The sequence below is a fragment of the Sapajus apella genome, unplaced genomic scaffold (genome assembly GCF_009761245.1).
Source record: "Sapajus apella isolate SASKATOON/1434 unplaced genomic scaffold, GSC_monkey_1.0 scaffold91, whole genome shotgun sequence".
Classification (NCBI taxonomy): domain Eukaryota; kingdom Metazoa; phylum Chordata; class Mammalia; order Primates; family Cebidae; genus Sapajus; species Sapajus apella.
In genome coordinates, this window is record NW_022437031.1 from 2,653,757 (window position 1) to 2,681,424 (window position 27,668).

The 27,668-nt window shown below is 49.2% G+C and overlaps 1 protein-coding gene across 9 annotated transcripts; it reads right to left on the bottom strand.

Moving 5' to 3' along the window:
• Positions 1-1,304: 1,304 nt before the first annotated feature.
• Positions 1,305-24,100, bottom strand: LAS1L (LAS1 like ribosome biogenesis factor). 9 transcript variants are annotated; one of them, XM_032255806.1, is made up of 16 exons: positions 23,769-24,096; positions 22,906-23,031; positions 21,906-21,975; positions 20,714-20,795; positions 19,087-19,371; positions 18,387-18,433; positions 17,434-17,543; positions 13,229-13,314; positions 12,836-12,886; positions 12,328-12,534; positions 11,846-11,993; positions 8,976-9,091; positions 7,158-7,254; positions 6,242-6,726; positions 3,409-3,559; positions 1,305-1,605 (listed from the first exon to the last, which is right to left on the bottom strand). In XM_032255806.1, exons 1-16 carry the CDS (start codon positions 24,002-24,004, stop codon positions 1,497-1,499), a joined length of 2,406 nt encoding a protein of 801 aa, XP_032111697.1. In that variant the 5' UTR covers positions 24,005-24,096; the 3' UTR covers positions 1,305-1,496. The 9 variants fall into 9 exon arrangements, 6 of the variants coding, with proteins under 6 accessions (XP_032111697.1, XP_032111698.1, XP_032111699.1 ...); XR_004262008.1 differs by lacking the exon at positions 7,158-7,254 and having other exon boundaries at positions 23,769-24,100; XM_032255807.1 differs by lacking the exon at positions 12,836-12,886.
• Between the last annotated feature and the right edge of the window lie 3,568 nt (positions 24,101-27,668).

Genomic DNA, 27,668 nt, shown 5'->3' on the forward strand with positions numbered 1-27,668 from the left:
AAAAAAAAAATCTTTCAAAAGAAATCTTATATGTGATTCCAATACATAAGAATCTGATGAAGTGATGGAGGGAACCCAGAGCTTATGGCACCTATCCCCCCCCACAGAGCAGGCACTATAGTACCTTCCAGAGTACACATTTGCAAGTCTCTTCACTAGATGTGGCCTATATGTTCTTTGCGGACTCTTCCAGCTCTGACATTCCAAGATGCCAACAGACTTCTAGCGTTTGCCATTGTGAGGGGAGAGGGAAGAGTTGGAAGGAAACTGACGCTGCATTCACCAGTGCACAAGACTGCTTTGCCCATGCCTAATGCGTGGATCATACACAGGAAAGATCTTTAACACTGCTGGGCTGTTGGGTTAATGGATCCCTTTGACAACTTGTTAAAAGCTGTGGACCAGCCCCCTAGAAAAATGATTACACACATACCCACAATGATACTTAGTATATCCTTTCAAGTATTGTAGATACTCTAGAGGGTCCTAATCCAAGTTAAAGCTCTTGACTGGGCTCTGGCACAGCATTTTTACCAAATTCCTCTTTAGCATTTTCTTAGCATAAGCTCTCTCGATCATTTCTTGGTGCAGCCCTTTACAGAAATCCCTTAAGGCACCTTAGCTGAGGCATCAGGTTATCACTTGGTGACTTTGTCCTTCCTCATCAGGCTGAAGGCTCTAAGGAATGAAAGCATGGTTTATCCATCCCTATCTCTTGGTAGCTCAGGGCTGACATGAGGTAGGCACTCTAAGGTGAGGTGAGTTTCTGAGGGGACTGATGATCACGGAGAAGGGGCTCTGGATCAGCCCCTAAGATATTTCTGTGGCTCTAATGCACACAAGGAAGCCCACTCTTATCTTTTCTAGGCCAAAAGAGTGCAGAAGTGACAAAGAAAAGCTTCTCTCGGCTTTCAACTGCTGTTTAGTGCATAGTGAGGGCAGGTGTGGAGAACAGCAGGAAGCCTGCTGGGTAGCAGCAAGAAGGCCTGGCTTTTCCCGCTGTCAAGGAGGAGGCTCTAAGCACACCACCTGGCCGCTCGCTAGGCTCTGTAGCCAGCAATGCCTCTGGAGCCTGATGCTTCCAAGTGAGCTGGCCTAATACTACAGCTGAGAACAAAAATGGTCTGAGGAGTCAGGAATAAGATATGGGTGGAGCCTGGTTATGGAAGCAATCAAAGCCAGAGGCCCAAAGAGCCTCAGGACCTAGCTCCTGCTCAAAGCCTTGTCTGGAGCCTCCACAGTAAAGGGAAAACTATACTGGTCAGCCCCAGCACCCACCCCCTTCATCTCACAAACACCGAAACTACAGTTGCCTGTTTTATTATTTTTCAAACAAACAAAAACAAAAGACATTCAAAATTCCCCTATGGTGGACAACTGAGTTGATGTGGCTGATCCAGGCTGTCTCCCAGGTTGTCTCAGGGAGCATCAGTTGTACTAGGGGGTGGGCTGTTGCCCTGGCAGGGCTGGATGAACACTTGCACCAGGGATGGCCATCAGAAGAGCTGCAGGCCAGTTTTGAGCCCATGCAGCTGCCCCTGGCTCCAGAGAAGGCCCTCGAAGTTGCTGCTGCTGCTGTTGCTGCAGTTGCCACTTCCCAAGGTGCTGAGGAGAGAGTGGGAGGTCAGTCAGGGAAGGAGGCAGCTTTAGGCTCTGGAGGGGCCAAGAGTGCTTGACGTGTGTGTCTGTGGGACAGGCCCACTCTCCTGCCTGACCTTACAAAGAGACTGGAGCAAATCTGAGAAACAACTTCATGCGGGCCCCAGGGGTGGTTTGGCCCTCTCCTCAGTTGAGGAAGGGAGGGAAAGAGGCAAGGAACTTTTCAAATGAAGCTTTATGCAGAGCCCTAGTACATAAACTAAAGTAAAGCTGTTTGGGTTCAGGTAGGGGAGGGGGCCCCACACCACCCCACTCCCAAGACATTGAAAGCAGCTGCCTTAACAGGGCCTCCTTTCAAGGCTCTAGAGCTTGGGGGCCAGGGAACTCCATGCTGGATCCCTCCCACACCCAATAGCTAGTTAAGGAGCCCAAGGCCAGGCCTGGGCTATAAGACTGGGCCCATGACTGCAAGATTGCTTTAGGGAGGGCGACTCTGCCCTCCTTCTCCCTGGCCCTGCTCATAACACTCTTGCTTCCCCTGCTTCCCGCAGGTCAAGGTCCTTGCAGCTGGGTAAGAGTGACAGCTGAGAGCAACGCCATCATTCTTCCCTCAGGCAGATCCATGGTTACACTACTGAAGCTAAAAAAAACCCTTACAGATGATCTTGTCCCACCACCTCCCATTACCCACAATCTTACAGACAAGTTAACTGAGACCCAGAGATGGGAATGGACTTGCCCACGGCCACATAGCCAAGTCAGGGGTGGAGCTGAGACAAGGAGCAGGGGTGGGCATGCCCCTCCCCAGCAGAGGAAACCTCCCTACTACAGAGGGTGTGGGAGGTGGGCTGAAACAGCTTCCTTCCTTGTCCTCAATGAGCCATCCTTACCCAGGGCCAGGCTGGTTGGGAAGGAGGGGAAACGGAACCTCTCTCTCAGACATGAGAATCCCACTCCCAATTACAGATCTGGCTTCCCCAGCTGCTGCCTCTCCTCTCCAAGAGGCCTGCTGGCCGTGGCCTTGGACAGAATCCATGGCATTGCCTTGGGTCTGGCCTGCTTCTGGGGCCCCTGGGTTCTAAGAAGGGCTCATCTCCAGGGAGTGGGCAGGCAGCAAAGGGAAAGACTCAGTTTCAGGGGCCCGCAGGGGTTCCTCTCTGGCACTCATAGGAGTTTCCCGGTCAGAATGGCCCAGCATTCTGGAATGTATAGGCCCTCTGGATGGGCTCCTTTGTGTTACCAGCATAACCCCTCAGCAAGGGCTGCTTGGTTCCTGGCTCCCTGGTGACCCAAGGGCTCCCACGCCTGTGATCCAGAGGCAAGTTTCAAGGGAGAGCATGGAACCCTGTGCAGGCCTTACTACCAAGGGGCCTGGACAGTACGGGGAGGCCTACTGATTATTCTGTGCACCTCTGGACAAATCCCTTCCCTTTTCTGGGCCTCAGTTTTCTCCTCAGGAACATGAAAAAGCTGGATGAGAGCATCTATTCTTGACCTTTTAGGAGTGGTAGACCAGTTAGAGAATCGGCTGAAAGCTATGGACCCTTCTCCTCCAAAATGAACGCACGTGCACGTGCACGTGCATGCACACATACACACACACACGTCCATCCACAAGCACAAACTGAATGGAATCTGAGAAGGATGCCAAGCCAGCTGTGTGTGGCTACTTCACTGGCTCCCCACACTAGGGACAGGGAGAGCTGGCAAGTGGCCAGCCACCTCCCCCACCCACCTCGCCTTGTCTTCTCTCCCTCCCACAGGTGGCAGAGAAAGGGGGTGAGAAATCCTGTTGCCATGGGCACTCACTCAGTCTTGCATGTTGAGGGTTCCAGCCGCTGCTCTAGCACAGGCTGGTCCAAAAGATACATGGTGTCATAATTCTCCAGCATGAGCTCTGCTGGGTCCTCGGTCTGACCTGGCATTCGGCCTAGGGGAAATGTGTCCCATCGCACGTCTTCTGTGGAGCAAAGGGAAGTGGCAAGACTGGGCTGATGAGCTGGTTCTCCAACTGACGCACAGGCCTGCTCACCCTGTCTATCCACCCACCCAACTTAGCACGAATGGGTTCTCTAAGGATCTCCAGCTTCACTGCTCCCGGTATCACTTCTCATGAGCCCTTCTCCACCAGAGTGCTTCACCACACATTCTTTATGGTCCTTCTTGCCCTCTGTATGTTTACATATACAAGTATACAACTACAGGCATTTTTGTTCCTCTTTACTCTTTTCCTACTTCCCCAGGTGTGTTCCCACACAGACACGACATCTTCAGCCCTGGCTGTATCACTCTTCAACTTCTCATCCTGACCCCTATTTCCATGCCTGAACACAAACATGCACACACGCGTGTGCGTGCACAAACACACATACACACACACACATATACATCATGGAGGGTCTGGATGTCCCTGAATTCCCACAGCACTGTCTGCTAAACCCACGAATAACTCAGAGTATCTGAATGACCTAGATTTCCTACACATCTACACACACACTCCCTTGCCTGTTTGAATACCACGTATTTTCTTAATGCAGAGATACACACACCCCCCCATGCCCATCTCAGGGTGGACTCTGAGATAATGTTCCCCCCACCCCCTGCAGTTCTTGCCCCAAGATGCAAAAGGTATACCCCTTTTCTAGTGAATGGCTGTCTCACTACACATCCCACCCCTCACAGCCACCCAAATATGTATACAGAAGCACACATACATATGCCCTTCACTCAGTGACTGTCCCTCCCATTCACTCTCTCCCTCACACACCTCTCATGCACTGGCATACAACCAGGAATCTTCCTGTCTCTACCTCCCCACACATGGGTACGCACAGAAGGAGCAATGGCAAAGGAGAGGGAAAGATTTAACGTTCTAGACTTTCCGCATTCACAACTCACGTCCCCCCGACATACAGATGCTCCACTTTAGGATGGGGATGCTGGGCATCCCCCTTCACCCCCTTTCCTATCACTGAGACACCTACCACACATTATTATATTAAATCTCCCTCCCTATCCTTCCACAAATCCATTCAGTGTTTTCAAATGAAGCCTTCACTAGTGCATTCCACAAAGATTCTGTTTCTGGTCTTCTGCATCTTCCTGGTACTCAAAGATAATGCCCCTGGCATTCTGTAATGTGTCAACCTTGGACCAGCTTTTTATGTAACCCAGAGTTCCTTAGGAAGGACTGTTCTACTTGCCCATCCCCCTCCCCTGGCTCTCTTACAGGAAGTTGTACCTGCCTTAATGTCCTGCATTACTCCATGATACAGAGAAACCTTTGTGCACATGGGCCACTACCTACATAGGCTCTGTTGCCGACCTGATCATCCCTCTAACATCACTAACATCCCCAACGCTGTCTACATCACTGACCCTGCCTCTTTAGCCTGATACCTTTGTACATGTCCCCAGTGACAGTGCAAACATACAGACCACCTCTGAATGGCTATATCTCAATGCTTGTTCCCACTACCCCTCCATAGACGCCAGCCTCAATGCTATCACTTCTCTCACACAAATACCTCTTAGCCCTCATGGATCTCAGCAATTCTGCCTCCTCTTCACAAAGCTACATTACAGCTTACTTGGCCATGACTTCTACTTTAACTGCCCCTACTTTTCCCTTTTTCCTACACACACACACACACACACACACACACACACACACTCTGCTGATATCAATGCCCCACCCTTTCAATATTTGCAAAGACATCCCAACACAGCCCCACTTGTCCTAAGTAATTTGTCACTGGGCCATGGTTTGGCCAGTAGCTAGCTATAGGCACATGCACATACACACACAGAAAGAGACAGACTTTATGTTCCAGCCCTCCCACCCCTTCCATACGAGGGCGAACAAAGGCCATAGCTTCTTTCGCCATAATCTCATTCACTGCCTCCCCTCTCACTCTTTGCCACTGCCCACCCCACATCACACAGGCCCAGCTGTTCTCCCTCCCTCCCCAGGCTTCAGCACAAAGACACCACACCGTTCTGTCATTCATTCTGGATCTTCTGGCCTTTGGCCTTCGAGGTTCCTGCTCATTAACCTAAGCAAGGTACTCAAAAAGAAGAGCAGATCCCTATCACTAACCCTCCCTGCGGCAGCTTCTTGGCTTTGGTTTTGCTAATTTGTATGCTCGCCTAAAAACCACAGCACTCCTTATTCTCTCTTGTGATCTCACTTCCTGTTTCTCTGACTTAATGCCCTAGGCTCCATCTTTCTAATATACACAGCAAAATCTTATCTCACCACTAGCCAGCCTCCAGGCACACGCACACATACACAGAAAGCACTGTCTCATTGCACATGAAAAACACGTGCAGAACCATATACACACTCCCTACTTGCGATCTTCTGCCTCTATGTTACTGCCCAGGGCTCACTCCTATCTCATCCTCTCAGAATGTGCTCTTTATATGAGGTAAACAGCAGCCTGACAGTGGTCCCTGGTACTTACAGGCTCCATCCTAAGAGGGGGAAGAAGCCAGCTGTCATCTATATACCAGGCTGCCTTCCAGGCTTGCCTCACATTGGCTATCGCCTGCTACTTTTCATCTCTTCCTAGGGTAGAATGTAGCCTCAAGAGCCAGCCAAAGAGAAACAAAGTTCGTGTGGGGACAAAGTAGTTCTTACCTGAGCTAACCTGCCACGCAGAGCCCTGCAAAGCTCCCCTTTTCTGGGCCAGAAGCCTAGCATTCTCGGCAGTGGGGGACTCTTGCCCTGTAGAGAAAGGTCCCACCTCCATTCTCTCTTCCTCTTCATCGTCATCGTCTTCATCATCATCTTCATCCTCTTTTTCTTCCTGGTCATCATTTTCTTTCTTCTCCTCTACCTGGTCTGGCAAGACCTTTTTCTCCTCCTTTTCCTCTTCCTTGACATCATTAACACTGCCCTGCTCCTCCTGCTGCTGGGCCTTTCCTTCAGACCCGAAGCTGGAGCTGGCTGGTTTGATGCTCCAACACAGGCTGTCTAGTGTATATGGAGATTTCCCAATGGGGGAGGCCTCAGGGCCCTCCTGCACCAGGCTGTTTTCTCCACTCTGGGTATAAATGGAACAGATGCGCAGCAGCTTCTCCTGCTCCTCCTCTGGCAGGCCCTGCCCCATGGCTTTGAAGATGCTGAGCAAAGGGAGGGATGGGGTAGGAAAGATTCAAAATCTCAAGTCACTTTATACCCCAACACTCCAGGGTTTGAACTTGGTCTCTGAACTTCCAGACCTGCCTCTGAAAGGCAGGGCAGTAGAGCAGACAGAACATAGAAACAACAGGACCATGGACCCCGAACAAGCTCTGTGGTTCATCTCTGTGCCTCACTTCCATTCTCAGGTAAAATGAGGACAATAATGATACCTAATGTATAGGATTGTTGGGAGGAGTAAATAAGAAAGCTCACATAGAATGCCTGGCACAGTGCCTGGCACATAGTGGGCATGCAATAAATGATAGCTATTAGTCTGCACTTAAAAGCTACATAAATACACAAAACAGCCAACAGGCCTGCAGGGCTGGAAATGAGCAGATCCCTCTCTTCTCTGGCCTAGCTGAACAACCTGTCTTGAGCTCCAAGGATATGCCTGGAAGTGTTCTGGGCTCCTTCTGCATGGAACACAAAGTGTGATCCTTTTATGGGAGCAGCTACAGCCCAGCCTGGAATGGAGGAAAAGAAAAAAAAAGCAGCAGCTGACAAGACAAAGCAGGATGTGGGAGGGAGGCCAGATGAGCACTGCGAACCTACTTCAGGCACTGCGGGGCTGAGGGAGACAGAGAGCATGAGGAGGGCAGGAAAGACCAAGGGAGGGCATCGTGCAGGAGGTAGGGCCCAGGAAGCCCAGAGACAAGAGCAAGCACACGGTGCTGCTGCGTGCAGTGAGAGTAGCCCAGCTAGAGGGCACAGCCTGTGCTGAGGAGCCGTGGGAGGAAGAGAGGGCTGGGAAGGTAAGTGTGTGCGCTGGTGTGTGTGCGAGGGGTCTCCCGCCAATTCTGAGTACACGTGAAGGCTACGTTTCTGAAGATCACCGTGGTGACCATGTGGAGGCTGGCCATGTGGAAGCTGGCCTGGACAGGCAGCCTGGAGGCAGGGAGACCAGGGAGAAGCCTGTTCCGACAGTTCAGGCCAGAGTCGGGGAGGGCTGACCTAGGGCACTGGCAGTGGAGATGGGAGGGAGTGAAGCTGTGAAGGACACACAGACAGACAGAGAGCAGGGCTTGGTGACTGATGGCAGGGGTCAGGCAGAGTTAAAGATGATGACACTGTGCACACAAAAGACGGCGCTAACAGCAAAACCACCAACAGATACAGAGCTGCTGGGAAGGGGAGCTCGAGGGGAGAAGAGGGTGAGCACCCCTTGCAGAGCCTCACATAGAACCGGGCACCTAACAGGCGCCCGGTCACGGATGGATGCGGATGGTTCACAGACGGGCCATAAGCTCAGCAGGCTGCTTTCTCTCTGGGCACATGCAGACTGGTCATATATGCATAGTCACTGGTTGGTGGGGGCAGGGCTGTGGGGCTGATGACTTGACTGGGAGATCCTGTATATGGACCCAATTTCATATTCCAAGAGGATAGTGGCTCAAATTAAATTGATATTGGCAGCCTGGGGAAAGAGCTTGAAAAGCTTCCAGCTCGATCAGAGGAAACGCCAGAGAGAAACTTTGTCCTCTCATGGTGGTCCATTAGTGTGATTAATAATAAATATCCCCAGGCACTTGATAGTGGCAAAATGCCTTATCAGCCCTGGTTATGATTACCCACCTGCTATCTCGAGCTGTCTAGTCTGACCACTAAGGTGCAGGGGTGATGCGAATCTTAAAATACACCCCCTTCCTCAGGTATGCCTGGTCATAGCTCAGGGCTGAGAAAGTCACAGGTTCAGGCTGGTGGAATAAAGGTGGACTTTGGGCTCACACCACCTGGGCCAAGATCACTGTCCCACCATCAACGAATGTGTTAGATAAGTCCCATCACTCCTTAGAGCCACAATGTCTCATCTGTCAAATAGGGTATACTATATAATACTTCCACCTCCCAAGACTGCTGTGTCAAAGTAAATGAAATTAACCTCTACAAAAAAACACAGCACCATGCCTGACGCTTAATTTCCAATAGTATCTTTTATTTTTTCTCTGGGGAAAACAAAAGCCAAGTTCTGTGTTTAACAGATGCTTTCTGCAATAATACAATCTAGTGGAGTATTACAGAAGAGCATGGAACTAAGGACACACTATCTGGATTCTGGCCCCAGCTCTGACTTGCAGCATAATACCTGGGCAAAACCCCTCTGTTTCCCGCTCTGTGTAATGGGGTGATTAGGACTAGATTCACTGCTTATCTGGGAAAGGCAGGATCTGAGCACAAGGAATCGTACCCAAGTAAGCCGCTGTTATTGCTGGCATGTGTCGCATCCCTCTGGTATGCTTGGGTTGGGAGAAGATCTCTGTGGTCCAGACTTCTCCGAGACCAGCAGCTTCCACTCTGCAGGCACTTAGGATTGGAAAGTACCTTGAAGGCCACCTATCCAAACCTCTCCAGGCTGCTCTTGTCACTCCCTCCCTCCCATTACATACACATGCCATGTTCCTTCTGGACTTTGTGAAACTCCCTTTATTCTTTCTCCTGCTTGAATTGTTCAAATGCCTCTTCTCTGAAACTCTGACTCATCTAGGCCCTTTTGCTTCTCCTCCCAATTTCCCACCCATCCATGTCACTTCTAGTTTAGAGCACACACATCTGGCACTGTGGCTGTTCAGTCCCATCTCCTGGAAGTCTTGCCTTGACTGACTTTGTCTACAAAGCCACTTTGTAAATCTTACAAATACCTCTGTGTCCCAAATGCCATCAGGGTTAAAGAAAGACTTTTGGACTCAATAGGGGGATCAGGGACTAAGAGAGTCTTGGCATCCAGACTCCCACTTCATTCACTCCCCAGGCACTGGGTCAGCTCCCACCAAGGACAGCACTGCTGGGAATGAGAGAGCAGAGCACGGTTCAATTCAACGACATTTACTGAGGCCTGTTTGGTGCCTAGACTTGTGTGGTATGCTGGGGCACAGACAGCTGATGCAGAGTCCTTGCCCTTGAAAAGCTTAGTCTGATAGAGGGAAGGAGACACTAGGGGAAGTAGACACGGCAACACAAAACCTCAGATTTGGGAAGTATTCGAGAGTCAACAGGACAGGGTAGATGGTGCTGCCACCAAGTGAGATAGGGAACAGAGGAGGAAGATCACTTTAGAGTGGAGATGGGGACTAAGATGACCAATTCTCTTTTGGTCACAGTAAGGCGCCTGTGGGCCATCCAAAGGGAGATGTCTGACGTGCAGTCGAGTACAGGAGGCTAAATCTTGGGGGAAGGGCCAGGGCTAGACAGAGATTTGGGCCTCAGCACTTTATAGGAACTAGTAATAAGCACAGGCATTTTTCAAGGAGAGGGTGGTAAACAGCATCAATGCAGCAGACACAGAGACTGACAAGGGCCCACTGATTTGGTAATTTGGAGGTCAAAGCAACTCTGGGGGTAAATGCCAAATTGCAGCAGGTTGAGGAGTAAGAGGGTAGTGAGGAAATGGAGAGTGCTGAGTGTAGACTACTCTTCTGAGATGTTTTGATGGGAAGGGAGGGAATGACAAGCTGATGATAACCCAACAGAGGGATGCAGGGTCAAAGGAGATTTTGCTTGTGTTGCTGCTACTGTTGTTTTGCTTTGTTTTAAGATGAGAAAAGCTCAGCACGTTCCTAGGTTGAAGAGCAAGAGCCAGCAGAGCAAGGTAGAGGCTGGGGTGAGGCCCCAGCGATGCTGGCAGAGGTGACTCCAGAGCACAGGTGGAGGAGCAGGCTTTGAGGTGGGGCAAGGCCACCTCATCCTGAGACTGGCGAGAAGGTTGAGTGCAGCCGCAGATCAGTTCACGAGGGCTGGACCTCAGGTCGAGGGGGCCCTGCCGGATGCCTCCATGTGCTCGAGGAAGCTAGGGTGAAATGGGAGAAGGGGAGGGGCTTGAGGTGAGCGGTAAGGGTTTAGAATAGTAAGGAAATGGGAGAGAAAGTGGTCAGAAAACAAGTACAAGTTCAGACAAGCAGAACTGAGGCCTCGCCCGAGATTAAAAATCATACCTCTGCAGTGGCAGCAATCCGCAGGGCTATGTGGTTTTCTCCAGCAGAGCTCAGCTACCCGGGCTGAGGAGCAGGGGAAGCAGAATGGGGAGGATCAATTCCAGCTCAGGGGTTTGCAAGTCAGATATGGCCAAAGGATGGGCAGAGCTGAAGGTGCTGATGATGAGTGGCTGAACTGAGCAACCACAGACAGGATAGAGGGGAAGCAAGGTCAAGGGATGCAGGAAATGGAGGGATGGAGATCTGGATGCAGGCAAAGAGCAGATGTCATGGGATGCAAAGGTGAGAACTAGAAGGACGAGAAGTGGTGGTCATCGAGTGGGATGCTGGGATGTCAGCTTTCAGAGGTGGAACAGCTCCAAATGATGGAAATGGATTGCTGAGTGTAGTGGAGAATGAAAGTCACTGTAGTTGAGGAGCTGCAGAGTGTCAGATGAGTCATTCAAATGAAATAGATATTGCTCCAGAAAGCAAGAAGGGAATCAGGTGCTAAAGGCTTCCATGATTATGAGGGAAGTGGCTCAGGGTCAGAAAATGACAGAGGAAAGGAAAGGGAGACAACCACAGGTATTTACCAGTGCAATATTCAGTTTGACCACAGAACCCAGGGTGGATGGGGTAAAGGAGACTCACAGGAGGTAGGGCTACCATGGTAAGTTGGGCCAGAATCAGAAAGATCTTTGAATGTCAGGCTAAGAAGCCTAGACTTAACAGGAAGGCAATAGGGAGCAACACAAGGTTGCTAAGCAACTATCAGAGGTATACTTTGGAAAGATAATAGAGGAAACGGCACTGGGCATGGAGTCAGAAGACCTGGGTTCAATAATATACAGCAGCTACCATTTATTGTGCACTTACTCTGTGCAGGCCACTGTGCTAAGCACTCTAGGGGGATTGTCTTATCCATTCCCACACTGGACTCAGTTTAGTCAGGTCTTAAGCTGTATGATCTTAGGTAACAAAACCCTACCCCTCCCCTTTCTGGACTCAGTTCTCCCATCTGTCAGTGGGAGTGAGACTGGGCTAGATTGTCCCCAAAGGGCCCTTCCAACTCAGTCATTCTAGGGTTGTGTGGCCCTGAGGCTTGCAGGGCCTCACCCTCTTACCGGATGGAATTCAAGAGACTTACAGCCGAAGGAGTTGGGGGCTGGCCCAGCAAGGTGAGCCCAAGCAGGACTCAACCATCCGGGGCCAGTCAAGGGAGGCCGAGCAGGTGAACAGCCTCCAGCCCCTTCTTGCTTCCCACTGGCCTGCAGAAAATCGGCGAGCATTCCGTCCTGAGAGAGAAAAGAGGACCTAAGGAGAAGGAAGCAGTGAGCCCCCCCACCCAACATTTCACCTCAGAAAGTTTGGCTCTGTCCCTCCCCATCCCCCCAGACTCCCCACCTATACCTCCCAACTGCTCAAAGCATTCAGCCCAGTTTAGTTGGCTCTGAGAAGAAAAGGAAAAGGGAGATTTGTCCACTGCTGCCGCAGGACCCTCTTGGGCAAAGCTAAACCTTTAACACAGGAGGTGTTTGCCTGGTGCTTCTTAGCAGAGAGCTGAGGACAGTGGCAGCGGCTCCTGCCTGGGCTGCCTTAGGCCCTATGGCTAGGGCTAGTCTCCCTCACCAGTCTTGGTGTTGGCCACGATCAGTTCAACGGTCCATCTGAGGATGTAGGTAGGTCGGATCCCGCTGATCCCCAAAGCTGGCAGTTCAGAGAGCATCCTCTCCAACAGGGCCTGCGTGAAGTTCTGGGAGTGCAGGCCCCTGAGCAGGGGCTGCCAGAACTGAGAGAACGGCTTTGGCACCATGACGTCATTCAAGTCCACGTTTTCTGGTTTGTAAGGGACACCCATTTGGGGGGGCAATAGGAGGGAGAGAGCAAGAGAGCACGAAAGAGAGAGCAAGAGACATCAAGAGAAAGGAAGTGAGAGTGAGAGCAAGAGAATGTGTGCGCGCGCATGAGCCAAGCCCCCCACCGACAACAGAGTTGCCACCGCAGAACAAAGAAAAGAAGAGAGCAGAACAGCAGGGAGAGAGAAACCAGTTAGTATCTGGCAATCAACAACTGACTCAAAATAAAGTATAAACAAAACAGAGCTCTGGTTCTAGCTTCAGCTTTGTCAATAACTCACTGTGTGACTTTGGGTCAGTACCTTCCCCTCTCTGGACCTCAGTCTGACCATCTGTAACATGAGGATGTTAGACTAGATGACCTCACAAGGCCCCTCCAATTCTGCTGTTCTAGCTCTCTAGCTAGCAGCTAAATCACAAGGAACACGGCACAACAATGTCATTAAGACTCCCCCACCCCACCCCATCCCACGGCATCCCATTCCAGACCACTTAAAGACAGCCCCACAACTGTCAGTGGGGCTACCTGTTCTGCTCAGCCAGGTAGGCTGAGGGGCTTCCAGAGGCCACAGAGAAACAGCCTTCACACCCCAGTCCAGGGCCCCCAACCCACCCCAGGTGTTCCCACCCAGGAAACAGAACCCTAAGGCTGCAGTGAGCCCCCAGAACCCTACCTTCATATTCTATCTGCAAAGCTGCCAACTGTTCAAATGTGGGGACAAGGAAGCCATCATCCAGAAAAGCATCCAGCACAGCCTCCCTGGAACAAGAGAACACTAGTTTAGCAGAGTGATGCTGGCAGAAGACCTCCTCCTACTCCTCCACCCACCCCCAAAGTAGCTAATGCATCTGGCTCAAGTGGCCAAAGCAGCATAGGGAGAAAGGCGGTGGGTGGACAGGAGCAGGTAGGAAGGGAGCTGACAATTGGATCTTAGGCTTCAGCCTCCTTGGGTAGGGGCTGGCTAGAGGCTGGGATCAGTGGGTTTTGAACAAGTGTTTACCAAGCACTAATGCCGATCTATATCCCATAATGAGGGAAGTAGTGTCCAAATACACTTCAACATACAAATAGAAAAAAGTTTCACATCCACAATGGAAGGAATTCAATGCCTGGGATCATGAGGTCAAGGGCTTTTAGACTCAGTTCTTGCAGTCTGTTTCTCTTGACCATTCTCCAGTACCCTACCCCATCTCTCCTCCCTGGCTACCTTCTTTTAGATCCTAGAAGTAGAAACCTTGGGGACCCAACTGCTAGACCAAATATGGTCCATAAACCTTATTACTAGTGGATTTAAAAACCCAGAACAAAGTAAGAGGTGTTGCTGGAGTAGACTATAGGCATAATCTCTCATTCCTATCTATTACCCATTTATGCCTAGTGTTCCATTATTGGAATGCTAAGCTTGTGGGAGTTATTTATATCCTACTGCTTATGGTCTTTACCAAGGTGTGATTTTTCACACACAAAAAAATGTGCAACCTCCAGCATAAATGGGTTAATAGCTCAAACCTACACCAGCAACAGCAAGTGATTCCTCCAGAATCAGTGGCTTCCCAAGAGGCTCTCTGCTACAGTTTGGATGTTTATCCACTCCAAATCCCATGTTAAAATTTGATCCCCAATGTTGACCATGGTGCCTGTAGAAGGGGTTTGGGTCATTGGGTCAGATCCCTCATGAATGACTTGGTGCTGTTCCCACAGTATCAGGTTCTTGATCTATCAGATTCTGCAAAAGCTGGTTGTTAAAAAAGAGCCTGACATCTCCCCCTCCACCTTGCCACTTGATCACTGCACATGTGGGTTCCCCTTTGCCTTCTGCCATGAGCGGAAGCAGCTGCCTGAAGCTCTCACCAGAAGTAGATGCTGGCATCATGCTTCTCATACAGGATACAGAAGCATGAGTCAAACAAACCTCTTTTCTTCATAAATCAAACAACCTCGGGCATTTCTTTATAGCAACACTAAACAGACATAGACACTCTCCTAGCTGACCAAGCCTAGACACAGAAAAAAGAGCTCCCAAGGTGTCCTAGTGCCTGGAAAGTTGACAAACTTTGATCCCTCCCTCCAGCATTACCAGGCAGACATTACTGTGTTAGGGGCATAGTTTTTCCAGCTGCTAATGAAGCCACCACCTACCCCTTTGCTGAAGGGCGGAGCCAAAAAACCTAAGCTGGGCAAACACTGATAAAATACTTTTGGAACTAGTATCCTGGACATGAAGAGAAGACTCCAGGGGCAATCCCAGCCTACACTGCAGGTTCCCACTCAGGCTTACTCTGCCACCTACCACCTACCTACACTCTCCAACTTCTCTCTAGCTGAGGTTTATCACTGCCTCCACAGGTTCTTAGTGGAAAGTCCCCCAAAGCCCTTCCAGCTGAATTTAGAAAGCCCTCAAGAGCTGGTGAGGAAAGAATGGGTAGACATACTATGTGCCCGCTCTGGACTGAGCTGAGCACTCTGTTTTGGAAAAAAGGCAACAGCCATACGTGAGAGAGTAAGAACTTAGTCTCTAGGAGCCAGACTCTGAGAAAGTCCCGCCTCTGTTCCCCTAACCATGACTACCCAAGGGATGCAAATACCCTCTAATGGCAGGTGAAAAGAAAACGTCAGGCCAAGCGTGGTACCTCACGCCTGTATTCCCAGCACTCTGGGAGCCCAAGGCAGGCAGATCACCTGAGGCCAGGAGTTCCAGACCAGCCTGGCCAACGTGGCAAAATCCGGTCCCTACTAAAAATATAAAAATTAGCTGGGCATGGTGGTGTATCCCTGTAGTCCCAGCTTCTTGCGAGGCCAAGGCAGGAGAACTGCTTGAACTCAGGAGGCAGAGGTTACAGTGAGCCAAGGTTGCGCCGCGGCACTACAGGGGGACAGAGAAAAAAAAAAAAAAAAAAAAAAAAAAAAAAGACCAGGCATGGCGGCTCATGCTTGTAATCCCAGCATTTTAGGAGGCCGAGAGGCGGGTGAATCATGAGGTCAGGAGTTCAATATCAGCCTGGCCAACATGGAGAAACCCCCATCTCTACTAAAAATACAAAATTAGCCAGTCGTGGTGGTACACGCCTGTAATCCCACCTACTTGGGAGGCTGAGGCAGGAGAATTGTTTGAACCTGGGAGGTGGAGGTTGCAGTAAGCTGAGATCGCACCACTGCACTCCAGCCTGGCCAACAGAGCAAGACTCCATCTCAAAAAAAAGGAAAAAAAAAAAAAAAAAAGACCAAGCCAGCTGCAGTGGCTTACACCTGTGATTCCAGCACTTTGGGCAGCCAAGGCAGGACAATCTCTTGAACCCAAAAACTCAAAACCAGCCTGGGCAACATGATTGAGACCCCATCTCTACAAAAAATTTAAAAATTAGGACCCAGCGCAGTGGCTCACGCCAGTAATCCCAGCACTTTGGGAGGCCGAGGCGGGTGGATCATGAGGTCGAGAGATCAAGACCATCCTGGTCAACAATGGTGAAACCCCGTCTCTACTAAAAATACAAAAATTAGCTGGGCATGGTGGCGTGCGCCTGTAGTCCCAGCTACTCAGGAGGCTGAGGCAGGAGAATTGCTTGAGCCCAGGAGGCGGAGGTTGCAGTTAGCCGAGATTGCGCCATTGCACTCCAGCCTGGGTAACAAGAGCAAAACTCTGTCTCAAAAAAAAAAAAAAAAAAATTAGCTGGATGTGGTAGTGCATACCTGCTGGTCCCAGCTACTCAGGAGGCTGAGGTGGGAGGATCTTTTGAGCCCACGAGGTTGAGGCTGTGGTAAGCTATGTTCGCACCACTGTACTCCAGTCTGGGAGACAGAGCAAGACCCTACCATAAAAAAGAGAAAAGGCCAGGTGCAGTGGCTCATGCCTGTAATTCCAGTGTTTTCAGAGGCCCAGATGAGCAGATCACTTGAGGCCAGGAGTTCAAAACCAGCCTGGCCAACATGGGGAAACCCTGTCTTCACTGAAAATATAAAAATAGCTAGGTGTGGTGGCTCACATCTGTAGTCCCAGCCATTCTGGTGGCTGAGGCAGAAGAATCATTTGAACCTGGGAGGTAGAGGTGGCAGTGAGCTGAGACTGCTCCACTGCACTTCAATCTGGGCAACAGAGCAAGACTGTTGATATATGGTGGGCACTGCAGGCCTTGGAGTAGCTGGGTTTTTTTTTTTTTAAACACTGCTAGTCTTTTCTTTTTTTTTTTTTTTTTTTAAAAAAAGGGCCGGGCGCGGTGGCTCAAGCCTGTAATCCCAGCACTTTGGGAGGCCGAGGCGGGTGGATCACGAGGTCAAGAGATCGAGACCATCCTGGTCAACATGGTGAAACCCCGTCTCTATTAAAAATACAAAAAATTAGCTGGGCATGGTGGTGTGTGCCTGTAATCCCAGCTACTCAGGAGGCTGAGGCAGGAGAATTGCCTGAACCCAGGAGGCGGAGGTTGCGGTGAGCCGAGATCGCGCCATTGCACTCTAGCCTGGGTAACATGAGTGAAACTCCGTCTCAAAAAAAAAAAAAAAAAGACAAGACTAGCAGTGCCCACCATATATCTTTTACCTCAAACTTGGACAACGGCTAGGCAATGTAATTATCAAGGGATTTTTCTAGTTTTCAAGAGCTCCATATGCCACCTGACAGAGAGGAAAACAGCTGGCCAGAAGATGGATAATAGTGGGCATTCCGGGCTTTTACCATTCTAGCATAGGCAACCCTCACCTGGAAGTTGGCAGGGTTGAGGGCAGACAGTTCTGCCAAATGTAGGGTCACTGTGGAGGGAAATCAGGATTACCCCTGGGATTTTGTACAGGAGAATGGCAAGCTAGGATATGGAAACCGATTTCAAAGAGGCTGCTACCCTCTATCCTAGAGAATAGGCAGCTCCCAGTTACCTAGTTACACACCTGTTCTCGCATGTAACGCCCTTGAGCTCTGCCAGGACACATTCTACACGTGGGGACGGGTTATTCCACGCCTTAATGGCCTTAGGTAAATACCTAAATTTCTCCAGCACCTGCCAGCAAAGAGGGTCCCATCAGAAGGCTGGTTCAGCCATGCAACGCACCTCCACCCCTCCAGGATCCCTTCCCATAGGACCTCTCAGCACTACCCTGCAGGGGACAGGGCAGGGCATGCAGGGGTGGGTCCACAACTCCCCTATTGGCCTTGCTACTAAAAATAGCCTGACTCTCAAATGTAAGACTTTTTCCTCCTTCTCCCTCCCTCCCTCCCCCCTTCACCTTCCCCCAGTTGAATTTCCTGTGGGTAAATACTGAGATGTTCAGTGGAGGAATTTGGCTAGAGATAAAGACTCTTGGGCCATAGGGCCAAGGATGAGGGGAGGTGATGAGTTACAGAAGATAACTGGGAAATCCAGGTTCTAATCCTATCATTAACTGTATATGTGAATCCCTCCACTCATCCATGGCTTCAATTTTTTAATCTGTGAAAAGGGAGAGCTCAGCTAAATGGTTTCTGAGCTACCTCCTTTTCTCCTAGAAACAGCGCCCCTCCAGCTCACCCAATTTACAGAAGCTCCTGGGCCCCATCTAATGGTCAGCTGCAGAATTGCAGGGCTGTGCAACTACCCATCCCAGTTGTTCCCTACCACCCAGTAGGGCAGATTATCCGCAAACTTCATCAACTGTTCCCTTCCATCGGTGTGGAGGATCAGCCAATTGGACTCTGCTCCTCTTGTCTCCTTCCTAGTTCCCCCCTCTCTCTTTCCGAGAAGTTCCCTCAACGCTTTGTCACTTTTCTTTCAAATTCCTTCTCAAGACTTCTCTCAGGTAGCTGGCAAGAGGGAAGAAATGGCTGGGGCAGATGAGAGCACACCAGGTCCAGGGCACTTTCTTACCGTAAACTGCTCCTCTTCGTATGATACCAGCAGTTCTCGGGCTCTTTCTGAAAACAGAATGGAGAGACAGATAGGACTGCCAGCCCAGACCCCTGTTTCTGCTGGGATTCTGAGCCTCTCTCACCTCATTTCTTTCTTTCTTTTTTTTTTTTTTTGAGATGGAGTTTCGTTCTTGTTGCCCAGGCTGGAGTGCAATGGCGCGATCTCAGCTCACCGCAACCTCCACCTCCCGGGTTCAAGTGATTCTCGGGCCTCAGCCTCCCAAGTAGCTGGGATTACAGGCGTACACCACCACGCCCGGCTAATTTTGTATTTTTAGTAGACATGGGGCTTCACCGTGCTGGTCAGGGTGGTCTCGAACTCCTGGCCTCAGGTGATCTGCCCGCCTTGGCCTCCCAAAGTGCTGGGATTACAGGCGTGAGTCACTGCACCCAGCTTCACCTCATCTCTTGAGTTATAACTGGGAAACTAGAATTCCTTCTCCACCTACTTCACAGGGCTCAAGGAAGACAGTTTGTGAGGTGAATATGTCACTATACTAAGAAAACAAGCCAGGAAGACGGTTTGTGACAGTAATTGTTTAAGCTAAGACTCACCACAGGCCCCAGAGGAAATGCTGAGCCAGGGAAATACACAGTGTTAACTCTAAGCCTGAGCCTTCTGGGCTCATGGGCCCCTTTCTGCCCTCCAAAACACCTACCATATAGCTCTTTACGACTCAGGGCCTTTTTGCAAGGAGAATCCATCTCTTCACTGCCTTTGTTGTCTCCGTCGGCCTTTACATCTGACTCCATACTTTTCCCATTGTCTTGAAGTTCTGGTCTCTGTTCTGTGATGTCATCGACGATAATGTTCTTATCTTCCTCTTGGTCCTCGTCCTCTGTCCCTTCCCTGAACTCCTCCAACTCCCAGGTCTCTCTCAGGCTGCTCTCCAGTTGGCGGCACCAATAGGTCTTCTGGAGCCAATCCAGGACAAAGTAGCAGCCTAGAGGAGGGAAGGCAGGCAGTGCCGCAAGATCAGGCAGGCAGCTAGCACGCCTCCAGCCTCATCTTGTGGGCATTATAGGAAGGCCCCAGGAAAAGGCTCGGCTCCAAAGTTCAAATCTCAAATATCCAGAAGCAGCCTCTTTAACACTGGGTTATCCCGCTGTTCTTTGCTTTCTCCTGCTCACGAGCACTTTTCCTAGAAAGGAACTAATATTGCACTTAGGATGTCAAAAACAGCAAGGCGCTGGTAAGTGGGAGAAGTAGGAATCAGCCCCATTAGCTAGTTACATGTCCTTGGCTAAGTCTCCCCTTTTGTAGATCTGTTTTCCCATCACAAATGGTGAGGCTAAATCCAGGATTCTTAATTGGGATGGGGTGGATGTCCAAGGAACTCCTGGGTTCATGATACTTCTGATGGCTCATGCCTGGCAACCTCCCCACCTCCACCACGGTGAGGTATGTGAGGCTAATGATGCACTACCTCAGAAACAAAATTTAAGGGGAGTGGCCAGGCACCGTGACTCACACCTATAATCCCAGTACTTTGGGAGGCCAAGGTGACCCGCTCAGTCACTTGAGGTCAGGAGTTTGAGACCAGTCTGGCCAACATGATGAAGCCCCATCTCTACTAAAAAAAAAATACAGCCTGGCATGGTAGCTCACGCCTGTAATCCCAGCACTTTGGGAGGTGAAGGCGGGTGGATCATGAGGTCAGGAGTAAGAGACCAGCCTGACCAACACGGTGAAATCGTATTTCTACTAAACAATAAAAAAAAAAAAAAAAAAAAATTAGCCGGGTGTGGTCTATAATCCCAGCTACTCCCGAGGCTGAGGCAGGAGAATCACTTGAACTCGGGAGGTGGAGGTCGCAGTGAGCCGAGATCGTGCCACTGCACTCCAGCCTAGGAAACAAGATAAGACTTGTCTCAAAAAAAAAAAAAAAAACACCAAAAAAAAAAAAAAACACCAAAAAAAAAAAAAAAAACTTAAGGGCAGCCCAAAAACCTCTGTAGTCAAAAGTATCAAAACAGTGCCTTGCCAAGCCATGTTGGAAGCTGAAACAAAAGGAGAAATCAGTAATACGAACGCTGTTTTATTTAAAGTTTTGATATTGTGTTTATCATGAATTTTTCTAAACTAATATGTTATTTAACTTAATTATGGAACTTTTGACTTCTTCCCACTTTAAATGTTGTGCCCAAGGCGAGGCCTTACTTCTTTCAACCTAGTCCCAGCCCTGACTCCAGGTGGAGACCCTCCTGCCTATTCCTGTACCCTCAATGCCACCAAGCCCAGGCCCCTGGGCTTAACTGTGATAGGTATACCCTCTGAGGACTCACCTCTACGGCAGTCATTTATATGGGGCATTTTCTTGTGGGTCAACTCATGACGAAGGTCAACAATCCAATCGGGAATGTTTACCTGATTATAGGGGAGGGTGTGAGTACGGAAATGAGAAAAGATTAAAGTTAGAAGGGAGCCAGAATGAATTATCCTGACCACCCCCTGCCCCATTTTACAACTAGAGAAACTGAGGTCCTGAAAGAAGATTCCAATCATAGTGACAGAGCCAAGATTAAAAACCAGCTCTCCTGATTATTTTTTTACTGCTCTATGGAGGAGGTCTTGAAAATAAGAAAAGCAGCCGGGCACAGTGGCTCATGCCTGTAATCCCAGCACTTTGGGAGCCCAAGGCAGGCGGATCATTTGAGGCCAGGAGTTGGAGACCAGCCTGGCCAAGATGGTGAAACCCCGTCTCTACTAAAAATACAAATGTAATCCCGGCTACTCGGGTGGCTGAGGCACGAGAATCACTTGAACCTGGGAGGCGGAGATTGTGGTGAGCCAAGATCACGCCACTGCACTCCAGCTTGGGCAACAGAGCAAAACTCTGTCTCAAAAAAAGAAAAGAAAATCAGAAACAGAAAAGGCACACACCTCCCCTAACCACCAACCACCCTTCTACAACAAAGAAATTTCTGTGAATGAGCATTAACAATCATGTTCTCCAGTCTCCCTCTCCCCTGTCCTTCTCCCTGAATATCCTTTACCCCTGCTTCCCTCACACACCTCCTCCAGGAAGCGCTAATGACTGAAAATATGCCTGCCCTCTGGGCCTCTATATACTTCACATATTGACTCAAGGCAGGAATGTCTGAGTTATGGAAGTGGGAGACATGCGATGGGAATTCCTGACTTACAAAGTGACTCACAGTGGCTGTCTCCTCCTTTCAGACTGTCAGCTCCCTGAGGGCAGGCACTGTGACTGTCACCTCTTTCCTGTCCCCACCCAATGCTACATTTGGGCTCCTCCCAGCAAGCTGGGCAGGCCAAGCCCTCTGAGATACCAGTCATGAGCAAGGGAGCAACTGTGCTTCCTTCAAGCTGGAAGATGAGGCTCTGGGATTCTTGCTGGGCTTGGCTGGTAGTGGTGGAATAAGCTAATCTGACTGTGTGCCCACATTACTCCACACCCCATTTGGTGAGCCCTCTCGGAGAGAGAATTGAGCAAGGCCACTGTATGATACGTACCTCTTGAGCCAGACACTTGAGGGGGAGCTTAGCAAACTTTGTCTTCCTCTCTGAGATAAGATTCACAAACCTGGAGTTAAGGGAGAAATGAGTCACGCAGCCCAAGGAACTGTTTTATTCCACTTTGCTGAGTTACTGACACCCTGCATTTATTTCCACAACTTTTCCACTGACTGTCCTGTCCTATTCTTACGTTTACTGAGATTGCCCTATAACGAAACCATACAGATGAATAAGACACTGCTCTAGCCTTGAACAGTTCAGTCTGGGATAAATAATCATGATATAATGTAACGTATCACGCTAGAACATAATATGTTATAAATGCTGCAAAGGACTACATCAAATGACAATGGGGAGCACAGCTAACCAATGGAGAAAGTAAGAAGAGAAAAGGAGGATCTCAAAGCAGACAAAGGGAACAATAGATAAACAAAGACTTTGACAGATACGAAAACTCAGTAGCAACCTTTTTTCCAGTTTGTATACAGCTAGAACCATGAGCCACTTTGTAAGTCAGGAATTCCCAGCCCATGTCTCTACTTCCATAACTCAGCAACCTTTCAGTGTTCATGGGGTGGAGAAGGGGAAAAGGATGGTGCTAGGAATAGACAGGAACAGGGTTGGAAAGTCTACATTAAATCACAGAAGAGAACATCACGTCATTCAGACAAATTCCTCTGGGTGAGGAATTCAAAAGTAAGAAAAATTATCAGACCATCAAGAGATCCACACAGATCACCAGGTCTGAATCCCTTCCTCCACATTCCAACAGAAAGAAAAACGGAAAAGAAGGCTTTCAGGAAAAAGGGAAAGAGGAATGTGTTGACAAGGGTACCAAAAGCTGTTAAGTCAAGCAATAATCACAGGCTGACCCACACTGAGGTACACGTAGTGTTTTGCTTCAGGTAACACCTGAAGCCAAATTTTGCTTATCACATGCCTCCCCCGCCTCCAGTCCCCAAAGCCCACCTCCACCCTTACCCCATGCAGGTCTTACCTGACCAATGCCATGCCATAGAGCAGTCTAAGTTCATCAGTGCCCAAGCCACCAGTTACATCCAAGAGCTTACAGCGTACCAGGTCAGCAGTAGAAGCCACTGCCAGGGGGAGTTCGTTGCCTGACCTAAAGGGTCACAGTCCAGCACCATCATAAAGAGCCCTTACACGGTCCACCCTCCACCTCAGAACCTAGGTTGTTGCAGGCTACACCCATCATATTCTGGTTCAAGAGCATGAACAGACACAAAACAAGAAGGTGAGAGTAAACAGGGTAATGTCTGCGGGATCCAACAGTATAGGGCATGAGGGGCTGGCTAGGCCATACACAGGACACCTAACTGGTAGACTGTCAATTAACAGTGTGGACACACCCCTTTCTTTCACTCCTAAATCAACTCACTGAGCTAGAGAAACGCCTTAACCCTTGTTAGTCAGCTCCCAACTCAATCTTACCAAGCGGACTGAGGCGCTTCACTCAAACATGGTTTTGCAGGCAAGACTTCCTCCCTGCTCTCCCTAACTGGAATCGGAAATCCACCCTAGGGTACTAAACTACTCCTTAAGCCCTGGCTCAGGCCTCACTAGTCCCTCTGGCATCCTCTCCAAGTTGGGAGAAGGTCACTTTCTGGAGGTAATGGGTAAACCTCACAGATATAACAATTATTGAGGCACAACCCCTTACTTTCCATCCACAAACGGGATTTCCGCAAGAGATGGCCGCGGCGTTCCCCCAGGCATTTAGGAGAGGAGCAACATTAGGCGACTTAAGGGAAGACTGGAGACAGGGCCTTATAGAAACGACAAAGGAAGAGGTGCAGCGCCACCAGCACGCAGGCAAAACGGCCGAGCCCGCCACCTTACCTGCTCCTCCACACCGTGATGCGGTTAAGCGCGTACCGCTGCAACTTATGGTCGTCACAGAACAGATAAACCGTCACCTGGTCCCACTCGGCCCTGCTGACCCAGGCGACCACGACACCGTTGGCCCAAAGTGGCAACAACCCTTTCTCTTTGATGCACTTTCCGTACCACGAACTCCACACGAGATCCATCCCCTGGGAACCCAGACCTGGCCCGGCCTCGGATTCCCACCACATACTGAGCTCAACAGCAGGCTCGGTGCCGCGGCGCTCCGCACAACCCTCAGCTCAACGTGCTACCGTCTCTCCGAACCGCCGCCGCGCCAGCAGCCAATGGGAGAGCGTAACCCCATACGTAAGCCCGCCTTTCAGCGACAGCGTAGCCAATCGGAACGTGAGAGTTGGGCGCCGACCTATTGACTGCGAGGGGTTAACAACTCGCCGGCCGGAAGTGTTCTTTTCACAAAGCAACCCCTCCGGGTGCAATCGTTCAGCCTCCAGGTTCCGCCAAATTCCTGGTTGCTAACCGGCTTCCGTACCAGACCGGAAACAGTGTCTTCACTGCAAAACGAATTTTATTTTGCGCCCCTCGGGGGGCGGCGGCTTGATTGTAGTCATCCAGTGAATTGAAAATGCGATTTTAAGTAAGTTTTAATTGCCATGAATCAAGACTTAACCTAGTAAAACACTGGACACTAAAGCAGGACTACAGAGGAAATATCTCTTATCTAGATAGCTACAGTTGGGTTGGAAAAATCTGTTTTTGTGGCGGGTAACCAGCGGCCCTGCCTTTTAAATTAGTACCAGCAAGGACGGGCGTGGTGTCTCACGCTTGTAATCTTAGCACTTTGGGAGGCCCAGGGGGGCGGATCACTTGAGGTCAGGAGTTCCAGACCAGCCTGGCCAAAATAGTAAAACCCTGTCTCTACTAAAAACACAAAAGTTATATAAAACCAGAAGATCGAAAAAGAAAAAAAATATTAGCTGAGCATGGTGGCACACGCCTGTAATCCCGGCTACTCAGGAGGCTGAGGCACAAGAATCTCTTGAACCCAGGAGGTGGAGGCTGCAGCAAGCCAAAATCGCGCCATTGCACTCCAGCCTGGGCAACAGAGCGAGACTTTTGTCTCAAAAACAAATTAGTTAAATAAATAAGTACTAGCCTAGAGACCTGGGTTTTACTCTTAATTTTGCCACTAACTGTGTGAATTTAGACTAGTGTCAGTTTTCCCATCTGTACAGTGAGGATTGTAGACTGGTATCTAGGTTTTTTGTCATAGCCGAAAATTGTGGGATTTTACTCTGCCAACATTCCACTGCTATGTTGATTTCAATATCCACGATGGTATACTTAGTTTTTCAGCGAAATTCCTTGGTATTTTGGAATTCTGGGAGAAAAGCAATATCATGAAGTTCTGATTTAACAGGTTGGCTAAAATGTATAGGACTATGTCCCAATCCTTGCAAAAGTTATTTTCCAGTGTAACACTTGAGAGAGAGCGAGAACTGTTGCTATCTTAACAGCATTGCTGTGAGTGGCACTTTTACGCTTTACAGCAACAAATTCCAATTCATTCTCTATATGTGCTTCTTTCTCCACCCTTTTCCTAAGATGGAGTCTGCTCATGGTTCTTTTTTTTTTTCTTTTTTGAGATGGAGTCTGGCTCTATTGCCCAGGCTGGAGTGCAGTGGCACCATTCTCAGCTCACTGCAACCTCCGCCTCCCGGGTTCAAGTGATTATTTTGCCTCAGCCTCCTGAGTAGCTGGCATCACAGGCGCCTGCCACTATGCCTGGCTAATTTTTGTATTTTTAGTAGAGACCAGGTTTCGCCATGTTGACCAGGCTGGTCTGGAACTCCAGACGTCAAGTGATCTGCCCGCCTGGGCCTCCCAAAGTGCTGGAATTACAGGCATGATGCACTGTGCCTGGCCTGCCTGTTGTTCTTGACTGACAGTTATTCTGTCCCAAGTACCCATGCCATCCAGTTGGCCAGGTGCCTGCCAGATACCCGTTTTCCTTCGGTATCATTACTGTGTGCAGGCAAAGAAGTCAGGGGAGTAGTTTCTGACTCCTCAAGATATAGTCCAGTCAGATGAGTTGCCAGATCTGTGGCAAGCATTAACACACATTTTGGGGTTTATAGGCTAATAATTTTTCATAGTACTTTTCAGGAAAAGACCCCTGTTTACCCCCTTTTCGTCCACATAGAGCTTAAGTTCTCTCTATTCCATTAAGAGACGGGGTTTCATCATATGGACCAGGCTGGTCTCCAACTCTTGATCTCAGGCAATCTTCCCACCTCAGCATCCCAAAGTGCTGAAATTACAGGCGTCAGCCACCGCACCTATTGCATGTGTTCTAAGAAAACATGACCAAAGCATGCAACAAGAGCATTATGTCTAATATGTGGCAAATGGGGCCTGAGACCTATTGAGAATTAGGAGATAGTGGACAAAGTATGTTAAATACTGGTAATTTTCAAGGAGCACTGTGTTCGTTTCCTACTGTTGCTGTAGCAAATTACCACAAACTTGGTGGTTTAAAACAACACACATTTATTCTCTCATAGTTCTGGAGGCCAGAAGTCTGATAATAGTATCACTGAGCTAAAATCAAGGTACTGGTAGGTTCATGATTCCTCCAGCTGCTCTAGGGGAGAATCCATTCCTTGTCTTTTCTAGTGGCTACTGACATTCCTTGGCTTGGAGCACATTAGTCCAGTCTTCAAGACCAGCATCTTCAAATCTCTCTGCTTCATCTTCCCTTCTGTGTTTGTAAAATCTCCCCCAGTCTACCTTTTAAAAGGTTGCATGTGGTGGCAGAGTCCACCCAGGTAATGCAGGCTAATTTCCACATCTCAGTATGTTTAATTACAATGAAGTCCAATGATTTTCTTTTTTCTTTCTTTCTTTCTTTTTTTTTTTTTACCCACATAAAGTAACGTTCATAGGTTGTAGGGATTAGGATGTGAGTATCTTTTGGGAGACAATTTTTTCAGCTTACCACAGGCACCATGGACCTGTCCTGGCACATGCTCAAGAATCCTAAGAATCCCTAGGTTTGTGGTGATGTAGGACACTTCTAGCAGTGCCAGTGGGCATGAATTAAATGAAATCTCCAAGTCCAAGCCATTGTCTGTGAAATACTGAAGTTAATCAAATTTGTCTTCAAGCTACTGCTTCCCCTTTCTTATTTCACCATATCCCTCCCTCTCACTTCACCCTTCCACTTTTGCGTTTCTCGTTCACCTAGAGCACTCGTGTGGCCCTGGCTAGGCAAACATCTATATGTTGATGTTCTTCAACTCTCTAGCTACAGTTTTCTGTTGTGCTCCAGACACATTTAATCAACTGCTGCACTTACGTGATCCCAGAGGCAAACCAGTATCAACCTGTCTAAAGCTAAAATACTTTCCCACCAAATTTGTCCCTCCTCCTATATCATTCAATACATGGCAACACTATCCACACACTCATCTACACCTCAGTGTCTGCACTCAGGTAGCTTGAACTGTGGCTTCACCACTTACTATTTGAAACCTTGAGCGAGTTACTTAACTTTTCTATGCCTCGTTTACTTCATCTGTAGATGGAAATAACAAGAGCATTTATTAATAGTGCTTGCATAGTAGTCTCAAATGACTGGTATATGGATTAAAAGAGGTAAGCATTGGTCAGTCATGGTGGCTCTTGCCTATAATCCCAGCACTTTGGGAGGCTAAGGAGGGTGGATCACTTGAAGCTGGGAGTTCGAGGGCAGTCTGGCCAACGTGGGAAACTCTGTCTCTACTAAAATTACAAAAATTTGCGGGGTGTGGTGGCACACCTGTAATCCCTGCTATTCTGAGGCATGAAAATCGCTTGAACCCAGGAGTCAGAGGTTGCAGTGAAGACCTTTTG

Coding starts and splice junctions, on each gene's coding strand:
- LAS1L (XM_032255806.1), bottom strand. CDS start 24,004: ATGTGGTGGGAATCCGAGGCCGGGCCAGGTCTGGGTTCCCAGGGGATG. Junction 13,315..17,433: donor GGCGTTACATGCGAGAACAG/GTGTGTAACTAG, acceptor CTCTTGTTCCAG/GGAGGCTGTGCTGGATGCTT. Junction 6,727..7,157: donor ATCCTTGGAGCTCAAGACAG/GTTGTTCAGCTA, acceptor CCCTTTGCTCAG/CATCTTCAAAGCCATGGGGC.